We start from the raw sequence: 16,556 nt of genomic DNA, 5'->3' as shown, positions 1-16,556 counted from the left end.
GCGGGACTCGGCAGGACTAGGAGGTTAGGGGAGGGGTGTGGTCTTCCTCTGAGGCGTGGCTATCTACATCGAAAGGCGGGGCCTGGGTGGAACCCAGCCTATGGTAGTTGAGAAGCCAGACTAAAAGAGTTACTACTAGGGCAGTGTGAAGCCCAGCCAATGGAGGGGGAATTTGGGGGCTGGGCTGGGGTGGAGCCAGGAGGAGCCGAGTTAAAGCAGGTGGCCAGCGCGCGGGAGCCCACGTGATACGGCTGCAAGCTTGAGAGCTCGTGGCTGCACGAGGCTGCTGGAGTGGCGTGGCTAGAACGTGGTGAGCACGAGCTAGCACACGCTCAAGTCTCGCGACAACTTGCAACCCTAGGACGAGCCGTTGGGCTAGCGCCTGCGCACGACACGCCTCGCGCCTTCCCGCGTTTTTCTGGATTCGTCTGCCACCCAGCGGGACGGGGGCGTGACCACAGAGACCTGAGGGACCGGAGACGGTGACTTTTCCTCAAAGCTGCTCGGCCAGAAGTCGCTGTCCCGGGCTGTCACAGTGAGGCTCCCCTTTCACCCAGGCGTTCTCCGTCCCCCGCACTGAAGCCCTGAAAGAAGACCCTCCCTCCCCCATGGCTTCTTCCACAGAGGCCAGGAATCCCAGCTCCGGAAGACAGATAATCACTCTTTTGAGCGGTTAGACGGCTCTGTAACCCAAATAAACTAAACCAGGGTGGGGTACAGAGCCTCTTCTGGAGAAGTGAAGAACGCGAGCTTTCCGTGACTCCTTCAGCATTTCCGGCCACGTTTTGATGGCGCCTCCAGCCCCAAATCGTTAAGCGCGTCCCAGTCTGGTCCTTGTCAGGGGGAGGTTCTTACCTTGCAGAAATGGAAGTTTATGTGCCTTTGTAGGGGGATGAGGGGTTATTTTCTTATTTTTCTTGTCTTTTGTTTGCCCCGTGGGAGCTGGTTCCGTTTTACAGGCTCCTCTGAATCGTGGGGAGAGAAGGGTGTGTTTTAAACTACCCTGGTGTGTGCCTTGCTCGAGGCTTGGGGAACATCTTCAAACCCAAGGATGGCGGTGGCGTCTTGAACTCCCTGATGCCTTGGGTCAGGAAGCTCTCGGTGGTTTTTTAGGCTTTTTTTTTTTTTTTAAACGTGTTGTGCCAATCTCTGCTGTACAGCAGAGTGACTCAGTTATACACAGACATGCATTTTATTTTTGCCGTGGATTATTTTTGAAGTCTTTAAAAAATAATTCGTTATTTATTTTTGGCTGGGCCTTCGTTTCTGCCAAGGCTTTTCGCTAGTTGTCGCGAGCAGGCGCTACTTTTTAGTTGCCGTACCAGGGCTTCTCATTGCGGTGGCTTTTGTTGGGGAGCACAGGCCCTAGGCTAAGTGGGCTTTAGTAGTTGCGGCTCCTGGGATCTAGAGCACAGGTTCCGTAGTTGTGGCGCATGGGCTTCGCTGCCCGACAGCATGTGGGGTCTTCCTGGACCAGGGATGGAACCCATGCCACCTGCACTGGCTGGCGGATTCTTTATCACGGAGCCACCAGGGAAGCCCCATTTTTAAAGTGTTTTTTGGTAACAGTATTGCTTCTGTTTTATGTTTTGGTTTTTTTGGCTGGGAGGCATGTGGTATCTTAGGTCCCTGACCAGGGATAGAACCGCTGCCCGCGCCCCCACCCCGACCCTCATTGGCAGGTGAAGTTTTAACCACTGGACCCGACGGGAAAGTCCAAAACATACACATTTAAAAAATTTTAGTCTTTTCCGTTATGGTTTATCCATAAAGCTGTGCTTTTCTGTTTGGTTTTTTTTTTTTTTTTAATTGACGGATAGTTGATCTACAGTGTATTATCCCTCTTATTTTGCGCCCCCACCCCCACTCCCTGAGTTCCAGAGCCATTCCCATGTAAAGAAGGGGGATCATTGGAGCTGGGAATGGAGACGTGATGGGTCAGGACGCCTTCCTCCCTCTTCCCTCTTCCCCGAAGCTGGACCACCATGCCCACCCTTCGGTCGTCGTCCTCCCGATACCAGAGCTCCTCCTCCCCGAGCAGCGCGTCCTCGCCGCTGCGCAGAGCGGTAGCAGCTGGACGGAGGAGCGTGTCTGCTGCTTCTAGTTCTTCTATGTCTGTCGCTATGCCCTGTGATGACGGGGACTCGAAGCGGACTTCAGAGGGGTGAGTGGAGTTGGTGAGAAATGGTTGCGTCGTCCTCGGCTTTTGCATTTTCATTTTCCAAACGAGCAAACTGGCAACACGTGTGTGACTGTGAAAAGGTAGGAGATGCTGTGCTGGTTCAGAACAGTGACCCACGCCTGCCCCTAGCTCTGCTCAGTCCCTTTCAGCTGCCCTAGGTGTTGGAATCGTCAAGAATAATCCATCCTGTTACAAATCCATCATCCATCATGTCTAAACTTTTCTTGAACACGTCTGTGTATGTTCAGCAGGGACAGCCTCTGGTAAGGGCCCAGACATGGGGAAAAGGGAAAAGAGTTCTTTATTTGGTGCCGGAAAACTAATATATCCTTTTTAGTTGGTGTCCTGTAATTCCTTCATTTAGGGTTATAGAAACAAGTCATCACCTGTTAGCATTTATGAGCTTATTCTGTGACAGTTATAAGAGTACATCCTGGGTTTAAAAAAAAATTTTTTTTAATCTTTGCAGGAAAAAAAGTCTCATACAAGGTCTGATTTATCCCCTGGTAATTTTTTTTATTGAGGTATAGTTGATGCATGATATTATATAAGTTTTAGATACACAACATAATGATTCATCATTTTTTACGTTTATATTTCAGTTATAGTTATAAAAATATCCCCTGGTAATTTTAGTTTCTTGTAAAATCATTGTGCTGTTTAGGACCAGGTTATATATATTCTGTACATTTTAATCAGTAAGAGGTGAATTTGTTTTAAGGGCTGAAATTTAACACCAGACACACATTAATCTCCTGTTTGTGTATTAGTATTAATCAAACACGACTTCCTGACCCATGCTAATTTTTCTCTACACAGCAGTGATCTCCCTGACTGCCTATGTGAATATCTTTATCTTTTCTTTTTAATGTGGATATTAGGAAGGAGTTTGGAGAAGGAAATGGCAACCCACTCCAGTGTCTTGCCTAGAGAATCCTGTGGACAGAGGAGCCTGGTGGGCTGCTGTCCATAGGGTCACACAGAGGCGGACATGACTGAAGCGACTACGCAACAGCAGCAGGAGTTTTGCTTCATCTCCCTCAGTGCCTCATTCTTCATTTCCAATGCTTTCTTTCAGTGAAAGTTTTCTTTTAAGACATTGTCTCTACTTCCTGGCAACAGTCAGCTCATCTCTCCTTAAAATCTGAATATATTTTTCTCATGGAGAGGAGTGTACAATTAGAGAAATTATAATTCATTTACCCTTTTATATATAGGGACTAGGGTGTTGTATCTAAGCAGAACCACACTCCTTCATAGGGATAGTGAATCTTTGTCAGCTGGTGAAGGCAGTGATTTCGAAGACAGCTTGAGACGAAATGGGAAGAAGAGAGCAGCAAAACGTCCACTCAAACCAACCCCAGTGAGTCAGTTTTGTTTTTGAACCTGGTCTGGGAAGCAGTGAAAGAAAACCTAGAAGAGGCTCAGGTGTTATGCTTGATGAAAGGACAGGGCTTAAAGAGTATTAAGGGATAGAAGTAGAAAGCAGGCAGATTTTGAAGAGCAGAGAATACAGTATTAGGGTATAGAGGAATAGGAATTGGGTTACAGAACTTTTAAAAGGAGATAAGGCTAGAAATAATAAAGTTGACAATATAAAAATCCTTGATTTCTAAGCTGAGTCAGTAACTCTGCTGTGGAATTGGCAGCTTAAGCCTAACTGATTTTGATGAGAGTAAGTGTTAATGTCACTTTACTTTTTAAAAACATTCATGATTTCTTTATACTAACTAGGCAAAACTTCCAAAGAAGAGGTCCCGAACAGTACGTGCTCATGGTCAGAAAGAGTCAGAGCCGCCAGCCAGTGATCTCTTTGATGCTGTGAAAGGTGCCAAAAGTGACATGCAGGTAAAACAGTATCTCACCTCCGTTTCTTGATACCATCACATTCCTTGCTGGGTGGGATGATAAGAACAAATGTCTACAAACTTGATTTAGTGAACATAACTGGTATCAAGAAAGGCAGATTAGGCCACAGGGTGAATCCGTAGAGTGATGTATGGGAGATCTTGCATGAGGGGCAATGTTCCTTTCCTAATAGTATCACAGATGAGGGTAGGTCTTGCCTTTATTGATTGATGGAAGGGACATGGTAAGGCATTGGATAATTTAGAGAAGCAGCTTGGATTCCGGTGGCAATGTGTTCACCCCTGTCACTTTTAGCTCCACTTGGACAATTATACCTATCCATTCTGCCTGTGTCTCCTTGAACAAGAGAGATTGATTTATATTTATTGTCAGTACTGAGATATTTCCATTTATTTCTACCATCTTATGTGGTTTCTCTTTATCTTGCCTTTTCTGTTTCTCTTTCCTCTTCTCTTTTTTTCCTTTTGAATGTTTTATTTCATACAAGAACCTAAGCACATTTTAATTCCAGTTAGACCTTACAGTTTACATACTGTTTGGGTTTTTTGTTGTTGTTGGTTTTTTTTTTGGCAGTGCCAAATGACTTTCGGGATCTTAGTTCCCTGACCAGGGACTGAACCCAGGCTGCATACAGTGGAAATGCAGAATCCTAATGACTGGACTGCCAGGGAAGCCCCCGTACATGCTGTTTGTTGTGCAGGGTTTTAGTTCTGTCCTTTCCTTCTCTTCCAAGTAGACATCATTGTTTTAAATAATGTTTGTTTATACTTATCTACATTTTAATCACTTTTTGTTCATCATTTCTTCTTTTAAAAAATACTTATTTGACTGTGCTGGGTGTTAGTTGCAGCTCTCAGGATCTTCAGTCTTCGTTGCAGTATGCAAACTCTTAGTTGCATCATTTCCTTTCAAATCTGAAATCTTCCACACAGAATCATTCTCTTGCTGTCCAAAGTTTATGTTTTAAAATCTCTTTTAGATAGAGTTTATTAACAAACTCATTGTTTGCTTGTATAAAATATCTTTTACCCTTGTTCTCAAAAGGTTGCTGGGTATCAAATTCTAAGATGATTTTTTTTCTCTCGGCACATTAAAAAGATTATTCCATTGCCTTCTAACTTCCTGTGTTGCTATTGAATGTCAGCAATCAGTCTAAGCGCTATCTAATACAGCAATCTCTAATGATGGAGGTGTCTGTATCACTGTTGTCTGGTACAGTATTCCACCAGCCACACATGGATTTTTGATATGTGGCTGGTGTGACTGAGAAACTACATTTTTAATGTTTGATTTAATTTAATAACCATATACGGCTGGGACTGTTTTTGTGCATGTCTAACTTATAAATGCTTTTGTTTGTAAATGTTAAATGCATGTCCTTTGTAAGTAATTTATTTAGTTTAACAGTTTTCAAGACTGTTTTGCTTTTGTGTTCTTATGTATTATCAGATGTTCAGAGGTATAAACTTTTCTTTTCATGCTTGAGATCAGTTAGGTTCCAGGCTCTGAGGACTGGTGTCTTTTGACAACTATGCAGAATTCTTTTTCAATGTTGCCTCTTTCTCATTCTGTGAATCCCCTTCTGGAATTCAATTAGACATCATTAGAAATTCTCTCTCTTCTCCATGTCTTAATAACTTTTTTCCTTACTTTTATTTGTCTCTCTGGGCTACATTTCGGATACTTTCTTTGACTTAATCTTCTACTTCACTCATGTTGTGCTGTATCTAATCTGTTTTTAATCCATTCATTGATGTTTCAAATTTTATTTATTATATTTTGTACCTCTACACATTTTGTTTGACCCCTTTCCAAAGTTAATTGTTCTTTGCTTGTATTTTCAAGCTTCTCTTTTATTTAATCATGGAAATAATAATTTTATAATCTGTGATAACTCCAGTGTTTGAAGCCTGTGAATGTAATTCTGTCTGTTTTTCGGCTAGTTGTTAGTTTTAGTGCCTTGTTTCTTTGTTGGGGTCTTTGTTGCTGTGTGCAGGCTTTCTCTAGAGGTGGCAGGCAGGGGCGGGTCTCTAGTTGTGGTGCGCAGGCTCTTCATTGTGGTGCCTTCTCTTGTTGCAGAGCACGGGCTGTAGAGTGCAGGTTTCTGTGGTTGTGGCATGCATAGGGTTATTTGCCCCATGGCATGTGGAATATTCCCAGACTAGGGATTGAACCAACGTCCCCTGCATTGCCAGGTGGATTCTTAACCACTGGACCACCAGGGAAGTCTGAAGAATCACTTTTAATTAAATTCTGATTGAAATTATTTTTATTTTATTGGTAAGGTGGATCTGGACTGCAAATCCAGATACAGGAACTGGCTTATGGTTATGAATCCTGAAGGAACAATTCTTTTTTTCTTCTACCCCACACTAAGGTCATAACAAGCTAGTTGTCTTGCTTCTCTTCTGACCTGTAAATCTATTTCTCATTCTTGCTCTCATGAAGGTATGCCTCTCTGCAGGAGCCTCCTTTTGGACTACTCACTTTGGAAGCCCTTTAGCCTTTGTCTCCTGTGCTCTACATTCTGTGCATCCATCTGGACAGAAAGTTAGGGTTCCCGGGGTTTAGTAGACCCTCAGCAAAAGTCAGCTTGCTTATCTCCCAGAGTTGCTACCTTCACTTCCATTTTTGGTTTTATGGAATTCTACCTTTCATTTAAAAGATGTTTTTAATATTTTAATCAGAAGTTTAGATGTGTCAGTTAGGAAGCTTATACAGAATTTCTAGTCTATCATATTGCCAGAAATAGAAATCATCCATACTGTTTTCCTAGTCTTTGGTAGATGAGTGGCTGGATAGCTACAAGCAAGACCAGGATGCCGCATTCCTGGAGCTCGTTAACTTTTTCATCCGGTCTTGTGGATGTAAAGGTGAGGAAACTTTACGCTTTTCTAACCCCCAGCCTTTTTCTTTTATAAAACTTTTTCTTTGTGAATATGAGTAGAATTAGGCATTCCTATAAATAGAGGGTAAAGTGTAAGAAAAGTTTCCCTTATTTAACTAGTATCAACTACACTGTTGATTGGTAAATAGGGAAGTGATCCAGTAATGAAATGTATTGGTTTGGAGACAGAATCCTTTGGAGAAAAATAGACATACTAATGTGATGATGTTTACAGATTTGGACCATCAGACTTTTCTTTTCTCTAAATAATCTTTTATTTTCTTATCCCTTATTTCTCAGCCATTTCATGTCATATTTCTCTGCTTAAACTGTGGCCCCAGGTCCCCAAAGGCCATGACCTAATTTGCTGGGGCAGATAGTCTTATAAGACTGCAGGTTGTATTATAAGAACCTGGTATAGTTTTCTTGCTTTCTTTTTGTTTGGAATATTTTTTTTTAACTGTAGTTTTCTGCTGTTTGATTCCCTGGGGTTTTTTAGACAGGTTGCCTTATATCAGATATTCCAGTTAGATGGTAGCACATTTATGACTAGGATTCAGGTCTTCTGATTCCCCACCTGATCTCTTTTCAATGTATTTTTAAGATCATCTTCAAATGTTATGTAAATGGTCATGGTATCTGTTATTTTCCTTCTAAGTATCTCATCTCCTCCATTCCTCAGGCACTGTGACCCCTGAGATGTTCAAGACGATGTCTAACTCAGAGATCATCCAGCACCTAACTGAACAGTTTAATGAGGTGGAGGAAGACTGTCCAGGATCCTCTAGCCACTGTTATTGCAAAATACAAGGCCCATTACCCTCTTCTTTTCAATTCTGGGAAATAGGATAGCTTTCGGAAGGAGGGGTTTAATCTCTTGGGAGCAAAAGGGACCTATATATATTATCTAAATATGCCTACAGAGTTGAGAATAAGATGTACATTTTACTATATGGTTGGGTTTTGACATCCAGTCCCTATGACTCCATGGATCTGGTAGTAACTCTCCCATCTTTTTCATGAACTCTTCTTTAGGATTCAGGAGACTATCCTCTGACAGCTTCAGGCCCATCCTGGAAGAAGTTCCAGGGCAGCTTCTGTGAATTTGTGAGAACATTGGTCTACCAGTGCCAGTACAGCCTCCTTTACGATGGCTTCCCCATGGACAACCTCATCTCCCTGCTCACTGGCCTCTCAGACTCCCAGGTCCGTGCCTTCCGTCACACTAGCACCCTGGCTGGTAAGTGGTCACTGTTAACTCTGTAAATGTTCTCATGGGGGTTGGTAGAATGTCCTTCTGTTCTCTAGTCCTGGATCTTCTTTCCTGCCTGCATTCTAGCTGTTTATTTCAAGGTCATGCTTATTCTGTCCTGAACCTTCATCCAGTTTCTCACTAGTGGGATTGTTAAAAAGGGTAGATCATAGTGACAGTTTCCAGCTTTAACATGTTTCTCAGAGCTCACTGAAAACAGGCTAAGGATTAAAAGAAGCCCAAAAGAGGGAGAGAAAAAGCCCACTCCAGAACAGTGAGTCTTAGGATTTTTCCTTCTTTTTTGAACATACCATCCCTCCTCTCACTTAATGATTTTCTTATCTTGTTTTTACCGACTCAAAGCCATGAAGCTGATGACCTCCCTGGTAAGAGTTGCCCTCCAGCTGAGTCTGCACAAGGACAACAATCAGCGTCAGTACGAGGCTGAACGGAATAAGGGCCCGGGACAGAGAGCGCCTGAGCGGCTCGAGAGCCTGCTGGAGAAACGCAGAGAGGTGAGACGTTTCCCTGCCTCCTGCTCCGCTCTCGCTTCCGTCACAGCTGCTTATCATACCGCCTTATCAGCCCCCAAGCTTCTCTCTCCCCGGCACAGTGCCCAGGCAAGCTTTCAGACAGTGAATGAGGGAGTCTGGCAGTAGTTTAATAGACCCATCCTGTTGGAGGTCATTGTATGTTCAGTTTGTTTCTGGGATGTGGGTTCGAGAGAGCATCTCTAGTTTAGAGTAAATTTTAAAAGTTCTCTGTAATTCCATTTTTGCTCAGTTTCTATTGTCTGCATTCATTATCACAAGTGTTTAAGTGTTGTGCCTGCATGTTGTGCAAGGAATTGAGCATTGACTTTTATCTCAAGTGTATGGTGTGCAGGAGTGCTGGGAGGCCAACTGCTGGTGGAGGAAGCCAAGTTTTCAAGGAATGGAAAGGACACAGGCCTGTCGTTCACTCCTGGATTTAAATTCTGTTCCAGTTAGCTACTAGCTCCATGGCCTTATGTAACCTCTAAGCTTCAGTGTCCTTTCCTTTTAAAAGGAGGTAATTGTTTTTGTGACGACTAAATGAGACAAGTAAATTGCCTACCTAAGCACATAGTAGGTACTTGCCTTGATTCCTTTTAAACCTGAAGAAGACCACCAGAGGACATAACCCCCCAAAAAATCTCTTACACTGTGCAAACCTTCAAACAGCTGTGTATGTCATGAAACTTAACACTGATTTTCCCCTTACTTCTCCAGAGTATCTGAGACCTCCCCATCCATGAGGTTGGCAGGACTCACCATGTCTAACTGTGCCAACTGACTGTTTTCCAGCTCTCATCAAAGAACTCTTCCATGCTAAATCATTAGAGGAGGGAACGTTCTACTTCCCGGATTCTCTTTTGTTGTTTTCACTGTCAGTGTGATCTTAAACAGTATATGTATTAAGTCTGTCTCAAATCTTATATACACGTGTGTGATTAGTTTATTTGGACTTCTCTGGCTCTTGTTTCATCAGTTGTAGTTTTACTTTCTGTCTTTAATTTCTCCCTCCCCACTGGTTTCCTCTCTCCAGTTATAAATGTATATAAGCGTTTGAATCTATCCTTAATCCTTCTCTATAAGTTACTCCATTTCTATCCTTTTAGTATTTCCTTCTTAATATCCAACTGAATCCTTTTTGCCACCTAGCTTCTATCCCCATTTTTTTCTTTCCAGTTGTTCTCTCCAAACCAGTAACTTCTTAATCCCTATAGCCAATGGCCTTTTTTCAGTCTCCCTTTTTGACTTAACGTAAAATTTGGTATTGATAGACCACCTTTCTTCCTTCCCTCTCTTTCCTTTTCCGTTAATTATGAAAATATGCAAATGTTCAAAAAGATACATTGGTAGAATGAACACAACATATGAACTATCTGGATCTAACAACTATTATTTCGTTCAATCACTCAGTCATATATTTCACTATACTTCATCTATTTTTTTTTCCCTTGATATTTTTTTACTAAATTGTGGATGTGTATGTGTGTTCTCAGTCATGTCCGATTCTCTGTGACCCATGGACTGTAGTCCTTTAGGCTCCTCTGCCCATGGGATTTTCCAGGCAAGAATACTGGAGCCAGTTTCCATTTCTTACATCAGGGCATCTTCCCAACCCAGAGATCGAACCGCATCTCTTGCACCTCCTGAATCGGCAGGCAGGTTCTTTACCACTAGCGCCACCTGGAGATATTTTAACCTAAAGATTTGAATATGTCCTCTAAAAAAACATGTTCCTGTATTATCCCAATACTATTTTCCTATCCAAAAACATTAACAGTGATTCCCTAATATTTTCTAATCCCAACTCATATTTTAAAATTTCCATTTGTCCCCAAAATGCCTTTTCAGTTCAGTTGCGTCCAACTCTTTGCAACCCTATGGACTGCAGCACTCCAGACTTCTCTGTCCATCACCAACTCTCGGAGTTTGCTCAAACTCATGACCATCGAGTCAGTGATGCCATTTAACCATCTCATCCTCTGTCGTCCCCTTCTCCTCCTTTCTTCAATCTTTCCCAGCATCAGGGTCTTTTCCAATGAGTCAGTTCTTTGCATCAGGTGGCCAAAGTATTGGAGTTTCAGCTTCACCATCAGTCCTTCCAATGAACACTCAGGACTGATCTCCTTTAGGATGGACTGGTTGGATCTTGCAGTTCAAGGTACTCTGAATAGTCTTCTCCAACACCACAGTTAAAAAGCATCAATTCTTTGGCGCTCAGCTTTCTTTATAATCCAACTCTCACATCCATACATGACCACTGGAAAAACCATGGCTTTGACTAGATGAACCTTTGTTGGGAAAGTAATGTCTCTGCTTTTTAATATGCTGTCTAGGTTGGTCATAGCTAGTCTTCCAAGGAGGAAGCATCTTTTAATTTCATGGCTGCAGTCACCATCTGCAGTGATTTTGGAGCCCAAGAAAATAAAATCTCTCACTGTTTCCATGCCTTTTATATCTGGTTAGTTCCAGCCAGACTGTGGCTTCGTTAAGGACTGTGCATTTCACTTGGTCTTTTGTGTTTCTTAAGTCTCCTTTAATCTTGTACAGAACCTCTGCCCCGGCCTCCACTTTCCCTTCAGGATACTGAATTATTCAGTTGGGTCGGTTGTCTTCAAGAATGTCGCCTTGCAATTCTGCTTCCCTGTTACCTGTTAGGGTAACAGGTAACATCTAATCTCAACAGTGCCATTTAGGAGGCTGTCCTGGCATTGTTTCAGCATATGGGCTCAGTTGTGTCCAAATCCTTGCCATACCATGGATTGTAGCCTGCCAGACTCCTCTGTCCATGGGATTTTTCAGGCAAGAATACTGGAGTGGGTTGCGATTTCCTCCCCCAGGGGATCTCCCATCCCAGGGATCAAACCCACAGCATACCTGGCCTGTATCCACTAGGTGGCAGTAGTACCCAGGCCGTAGTAAACAAAACTGTCTTCAGACTTTGATAAAGTCCTGTGGGAACCCCAAATTGAGAATCACTAATCTAATTGCTGTGGCCTAGTCAATAAAGCAGAAATAGATGTTTTTCTGGAACTCTCTTACTTTTCCATGATCCAGCGGATGTTGGCAATTTGATCTCTGGTTCCTCTGCCTTTTCTAAAACCAGCTTGAACATCAGGAAGTTCACGGTTCACGTATTGCTGAAGCCTGGCTTGGAGAATTTTGAGCACTACTTTACTAGTGTGTGAGATGAGTGCAATTGTGCAGTAGTTTGAGCATTCTTTGGCATTGCCTTTCTTTGGGATTGGAATGAAAGCCGACCTTTTCCAGTCCTGTGGCCACTGCTGAGTTTTCCAAATTTGCTGGCATATTAAGTGCAGCACTTTCACAGCATCATCTTTCAGGATTTGAAATAGCTCAACTGGAATTCCATTACCTGCACTAGCTTTGTTCGTAGTGATGCTTTCTAAGGCCCACTTGACTTCACATTCCAGGATGTCTGGCTCTAGGTGAGTGATCACACCATCGTGATTATCTTGGTCATGAAGATCTTTTCTGTACAGTTCTTCTGTGTATTCTTGCCACCTCTTAATATCTTCTGCTTCTGTTAGGTCCATACCATTTCTGTCCTTTATCGAGTGCATCTTTGCGTGAAATGTTCCCTTGCTATCTCTGATTTTCTTGAAGAGATCTCTAGTCCTTCCCATTCTGTTGGTTTCCTCTTTCTTTGCATTGATTGCTGAGGAAGGCTTTCCTATCTCTTCTTGCTATTCTTTGGAACTCTGCATTCAGATGCTTATATCTTTCCTTTTCTCCTTTGCTTTTCGCTTCTCTTCTTTTCAGAGCTATTTGTAAGGCCTCCCCACACAGCCATTTTGCTTTTTTGCATTTCTTTTCCACGGGGATGGTCTTGATCCCTGTCTCCTGTACAATATCACGAACCTCCATCCATAGTTCATCAGGCACTCTATCAGATCTAGTCCCTTAAATCTATTTCTCACTTCCACTGTATAATCATAAGGGATTTGATTTAGGTCCTACCTGAATAGTCTAGTGGTTTTCCCTACTTTCTTCAACTTAAGTCTGAATTTGGCAATAAGGAGTTCATGATCCAAGCCACAGTTAGCTCCCGGTCTTGTTTCTGCTGACTGTATAGAGCTTCTCCATCTTTGGCTGCAAAGAATATAATCAGTTTGATTTCACTGTTGACCATCTGGTGATGTCCATGTGTAGAGTCTTCTCTTGTGTTGTTGGAAGAGGTTGTTTGCTATGACCAGTGCATTCTCTTGACAAAACTCTATTAGCCTTTGCCCTGCTTCATTCCGTATTCCAAGGCCAAATTTGCCTGTTACTCCAGGTGTTTCTTGACTTCCTACTTTTGCATTCCATTCCCTATAATGTAAAGGACATCTTTTTTGGATGTTCTAAAAGGTCTTGTAGGTCTTCATAGAACCGTTCAACTTCAGCTTCTTCAGCATTACTGGTTGGGGCATAGACTTGGATTACTGTGATATTGAATGGTTTGCCTTGGAAACGAACAGAGATCATTCTGTCGTTTTTGAGATTGCATCCAAGTACTGCATTTCGGACTCTCTTGTTGACCATGATGGCTACTCCATTTCTAAGGGATTCCTGCCCGCAGTAGTAGATATAATGGTCATCTGAGTTAAATCCACCCATTCCAGTCCATTTTAGTTTGCTGATTCCTAGAATGTTGACATTCACTCTTCCCATCTCCTGTTTGACCGCTTCCAATTTGCCTGGATTCATGGACCTGACATTCCAGATTCCTATGCAATATTGCTCTTTACAGCATCAGACCTTGCTTCTATCACCAGTCACATCCACAGCTGGGTATTGTTTTTGCTTTGGCTGTATCCCTTCATTCTTTCTGGAGTTATTTCTCCACTGATCTCCAGTAGCATATTGGGCACCTACCAACCTGGGGAGTTCCTCTTTCAGTATCCTATCATTTTGCCTTTTCATACTGTTCATGGGGTTCTCAAGGCAAGAATACTGAAGTGGTGTGCCATTCCCTTCTCCAGTGGACCACATTCTGTCAGAGGATGAGATGACTGGATGGCATCACCGACTCGATGGATGTGAATTTGAGTGAACTCCGGGAGTTGGTGATGGACAGGGAGGCCTGGCGTGCTGCGATTCATGGCGTCGCAAAGAGTCAGACACAGCTGAGCAGCTGAACTGAATTGAATTTAATTGCATCCTTCTCTTTTTTTTGTTCCATTTCTTTTATCAAACAAATTGCATTTATTAAAAAAATTTCCCCAATTGATGTTTGTAAAAAACTTGTATAACCACCAGCTAGGACCTCTAAATAGCCAAAGATGGTAAAATAACAAGACACAGAAGGATATTATTTTTTCAAAACACAAATCTCAGGCATTAGTTGACTATACAGCTTCTTCCAGAATTAGAAGGTTTAACCTTTTTCTATTCTGATAACTTATTGGCTACATTTTCTTTTTCTCTGCTTTAGACTGATTAGCTTAATTACTTTCATTTGCCAGCTTTCTCATCAGCTTTGTGTTTTAGAGGTATCTTACTGACTGCCTAACTTCACTGCGGTATCCACTATCACATGTGGATGAGTGGGTGATATTCTTTTCCAAGGTATCTAATCCATACCCTCAAAGGAAAGAGAGAGTAGCTTGTAACTTTCATACCTTATTTATAGATGTGTATTTTTCATGTGGAGAAAAACGTGATTTGGGGAGATAGAAGTATTGTGAACATGTGGGAAATAAAGCCACATGACCTGAAAACTTAAAAGAAAAGCTTTAAAAGGGAACATAGGATACAAGAGGTTCAGACTGTGCCCTGTAATTAATAGGAAACAGGTGAATGTCATATTTTTCTAATATTTTTGTGGCCTTATACTGCTGGGGGACATGAGAGATTGACCTGTTCCTCCCCATCCTCCAGCTTCAAGAGCATCAAGAGGAGATTGAGGGGATGATGAATGCCCTTTTCAGGGGTGTCTTTGTACATCGGTACAGGTGAGTTACTGTGCTCCTCTCATTGAAGCAGCTGGGTCCTCAGTTACGGAGTCTGTAGAAATAACAAGGTCCCCTGCTAACCCTGTTATCTGGTTAGTCCCACAGCTCGGGAAAAACTCTAACAGATGTTCCAAATTAGGTTTAATTTATTCCTGCCTACAAAGGATTGTATAAACTCTTCTGGGAGGGAAGATAAAAGCATCAGGCATTGATGAGTATTATTCTGCTCAAACTTTGCCTAAGACCTCCCCTCCCCCATCTTCCTGGGGCTTGAGCCTTGAGAGGACAAGAGGAGAGAGCCAAAAGCAGGGCCTTTCTGAGGGTGTACAGCTCTACAGGCCTTTTCCCAGCCCACTTCACCCTGCCTTTCACTGTGCTAGAGGCAGGGGAGTTGTATACTGGGTAAACAACTGGTAGAATTAAGGAGTGTCCGTGAAGTGGAATCCACACACACACGTGGATATGTTGTACAACATAGAGAATATAACTCATCGTCTTAGGATAAATGAAACATAATCTTTAAGAATTATGAATCACTGTTGTACACCTGAAAATTATGTTGTACATCAGCTGTATCTCAGTTCACCACACACGCAGTTTGGCCGATAGTTAAGATTCCGAAATCAGTTTAAAAGGGGCATGGAGGATAAGTTTTAATGATTGGTTATAGAAGGGAACTGTTCACTTTTTAATGTATTTTATTTACATTGGGAGGAGGAAGTGAAAGAGCTAGTAATTGATGTTTAATCAAGAAAATAGACTCTTCTGTGACAAAGAGATAATCTGCTAGGATAGAAAGTCAGCTTGGAGAGAAGGTGAAAAGGGTCAGTTTCCTCTCTGTGCCTAGGGATGTCCTTCCTGAGATCCGTGCCATCTGCATCGAGGAGATTGGATCTTGGATGCAGAGCTACAGCACCTCTTTCCTCACTGACAGCTACTTAAAATATATTGGCTGGACCCTGCATGATAAGGTGAGAGTTGAGTCAGTCCTCTTCCCTGCCCCAGGATGCTTCAGCTTTTCCTGATCTTGCCACTTGGGTGTTTCACTAGTGATCAGTGATGAACTCATCAAGACACTGAACCTCAAAACTCCCCTAGTACTGGGGAGGGTAAGAGAAGTTAGGGGAAGGAAGGGTGTATTTAGGGGAGTAAATGCCTTAAAACAGAGTTGAGGGGAGAAAGACTTTCCCTATGAAAGGGCAAGAAAGTTATTGATAGGGTGGTAATACAAGTGCTGGGGTGGTAGCCAAAAGATCCTCTTAATCAGGATTGCTTAATTCTGCTGAAAAGGAGAGTTTGGGGTTTTAAGTGAGAAGACAGTTGTTCATTCTCTTTGAGACATCTCAGAGTCTTCAATATCGAGGACCCCAGGCCCAGGATAAGCAAGCTGAGGGGGAACGATGGAGATCCAGCAGGGGTAAGGAGAGGAGGAGTCATTCATGTTTCCATTCTCCTCGGTAGCATCGAGATGTGCGTCTGAAGTGCTTGAAGGCTCTCAAGGGGCTGTATGGCAACCAAGACTTGACTGCGCGCCTGGAGCTCTTTACCAGCCGCTTTAAGGTAAAATCAGGACCGTGCTCCTGTGCTTGGCTCTGTCTGTGGTTCCCATTTCCTCACCTCATTTTCCCACTTCTCTTGCTTCTACGGATCTGTGGCTGTCCCACTGTCTGCTTCTACACCCTCTCTTTAGGAATCTCTCAAATTCTAAGAGGATGGTGTTTGGGGATGGATACAAGGAGGTACTAAGTGATGTTCTCCTTACAGGACCGGATGGTTTCCATGGTCATGGACCGGGAGTATGACGTGGCAGTGGAGGCCGTTAGGTTGCTGATACTTATCCTCAAGTGAGTCCTGGGAAGTGGAGAGACAGGCATCTCAG

At 42.8% G+C, this 16,556-nt stretch overlaps 1 protein-coding gene across 7 annotated transcripts in view; it reads left to right on the top strand.

Moving 5' to 3' along the window:
• Positions 1 to 361: 361 nt before the first annotated feature.
• Positions 362 to 16,556, top strand: part of STAG3 (STAG3 cohesin complex component) — a 28,759-nt gene continuing 12,564 nt past the window's right edge. For 4 of the 7 annotated variants that reach the window (XM_060405647.1, XM_060405645.1, XM_060405646.1 and 1 more), the window contains exons 1-11: positions 362 to 2,164; positions 3,443 to 3,545; positions 3,917 to 4,030; positions 6,828 to 6,924; positions 7,621 to 7,697; positions 7,974 to 8,178; positions 8,554 to 8,705; positions 14,604 to 14,677; positions 15,525 to 15,648; positions 16,139 to 16,237; positions 16,442 to 16,521. In XM_060405647.1, coding sequence (XP_060261630.1) covers positions 1,986 to 2,164; positions 3,443 to 3,545; positions 3,917 to 4,030; positions 6,828 to 6,924; positions 7,621 to 7,697; positions 7,974 to 8,178; positions 8,554 to 8,705; positions 14,604 to 14,677; positions 15,525 to 15,648; positions 16,139 to 16,237; positions 16,442 to 16,521 — 1,304 coding nt within the window. In that variant the 5' untranslated portion in view covers positions 362 to 1,985. The remainder of the gene's footprint in view (positions 2,165 to 3,442; positions 3,546 to 3,916; positions 4,031 to 6,827; positions 6,925 to 7,620; positions 7,698 to 7,973; positions 8,179 to 8,553; positions 8,706 to 14,603; positions 14,678 to 15,524; positions 15,649 to 16,138; positions 16,238 to 16,441; positions 16,522 to 16,556) is intronic. The other 3 variants (XM_042240228.2, XM_060405644.1, XM_060405649.1) reach the window with 2 other exon arrangements.

The sequence above is a fragment of the Ovis aries genome, chromosome 24, assembly GCF_016772045.2.
Source record: "Ovis aries strain OAR_USU_Benz2616 breed Rambouillet chromosome 24, ARS-UI_Ramb_v3.0, whole genome shotgun sequence".
Taxonomy (NCBI): domain Eukaryota; kingdom Metazoa; phylum Chordata; class Mammalia; order Artiodactyla; family Bovidae; genus Ovis; species Ovis aries.
This window is presented reverse-complemented; position numbering and strand designations above follow the sequence as displayed.